We start from the raw sequence: 1,022 nt of genomic DNA, 5'->3' as shown, positions 1-1,022 counted from the left end.
ATGGTGGTTCATTAGGTTAGCATTAGCTCGCTGTGCAACAGTATGCACTGTGTGGAAAAGTAGTTAAATAATAATATTTGTTTAGAACCAGATTTCATGTTGGTCTTGGGATTTTTAATAAAACTTGACACAATATGTGTTTAAGTGTGAGACAACCTTTTGGTGGGATGGGACACAATGTAAATATATGAATGTTATAATTCCCGTCCATCTTATTTCCCAGGTCCATTAAAGGTGATCATCCCCACTGAGTCTGTGTCCTCGTTCCTTGGTGACACGGCCCTCATGCGATGTGAGGTCTCAGGTGACCCCACGCCCATCATCCGCTGGCAGAAGAACAGAGAGGACCTACCTGTGGCCTTTGACCCCGACTCTCGCCTGGCTGTACTGCCCTCCGGGTCACTGCAGGTCAGCCGTGTCCAGCCTCCAGACTCTGCCATGTACCGGTGTCTGGCTGACAACCCGGGAAGCACGAGGACAGGGACGGACGCCGAGCTCCGGGTCCTGCCAGGTAACACACAGCTGGGTGGTTAATGATTTTCCAATGAGGACACATGTTTCCAATCAATCAATGATCATTTTAAAAAGCAGCACAGCCTAAAATACATGAATATAAAGGTAAGGTCCAGGATTTGAACTTTAAATAAAAAGTTAAAGATTAAAAAAAAAAATGCAGTGGTGCAAATGTTGTAAGTACCTGGAACTGTCCCTAATTTCTCATCATTATTAGTCATGGAAATGCACATAGTTGTCATTATTGGTGCTCCCCCCCCCCCCTGCTGGGACAGTTCCTTCAAAAATAAATTTCATGAATAATGTCGGTTTGAGAAAAACTGGATTTTTCTCAGATTGATAAATTGGAATGCATTTTCTTACACTGCTGCTACTTCCTAGTAACCATCCATTCTGAAATCACACATCATTTCCAAAACAATCCACCATCTTGTCTTTAGTTCCTGGGATTGTCTCAAGTATTGTGTCCCCCCCCCCCCCCCCCCTCAATACATTCATAATCTCATCTC

At 44.0% G+C, this 1,022-nt stretch overlaps 1 protein-coding gene across 1 annotated transcript in view; it reads left to right on the top strand.

Annotated features, from left to right (window-relative positions):
- Window positions 1–213: 213 nt before the first annotated feature.
- dcc (DCC netrin 1 receptor) overlaps window positions 214–1,022 on the top strand; it is a gene marked incomplete at its 5' end in the record, with an annotated part of 104,345 nt that continues 103,536 nt past the window's right edge. The window contains one exon of the mRNA XM_025061992.1: window positions 214–511. Coding sequence (XP_024917760.1) covers window positions 214–511 — 298 coding nt within the window. The remainder of the gene's footprint in view (window positions 512–1,022) is intronic.

This window comes from Cynoglossus semilaevis, chromosome 14 (assembly GCF_000523025.1).
Source record: "Cynoglossus semilaevis isolate Cse_v1.0 chromosome 14, Cse_v1.0, whole genome shotgun sequence".
Lineage (NCBI taxonomy): Eukaryota > Metazoa > Chordata > Actinopteri > Pleuronectiformes > Cynoglossidae > Cynoglossus > Cynoglossus semilaevis.
Note: the sequence above shows the minus strand (reverse complement) of the source record. Positions and strands in the feature narration are given on the sequence as shown.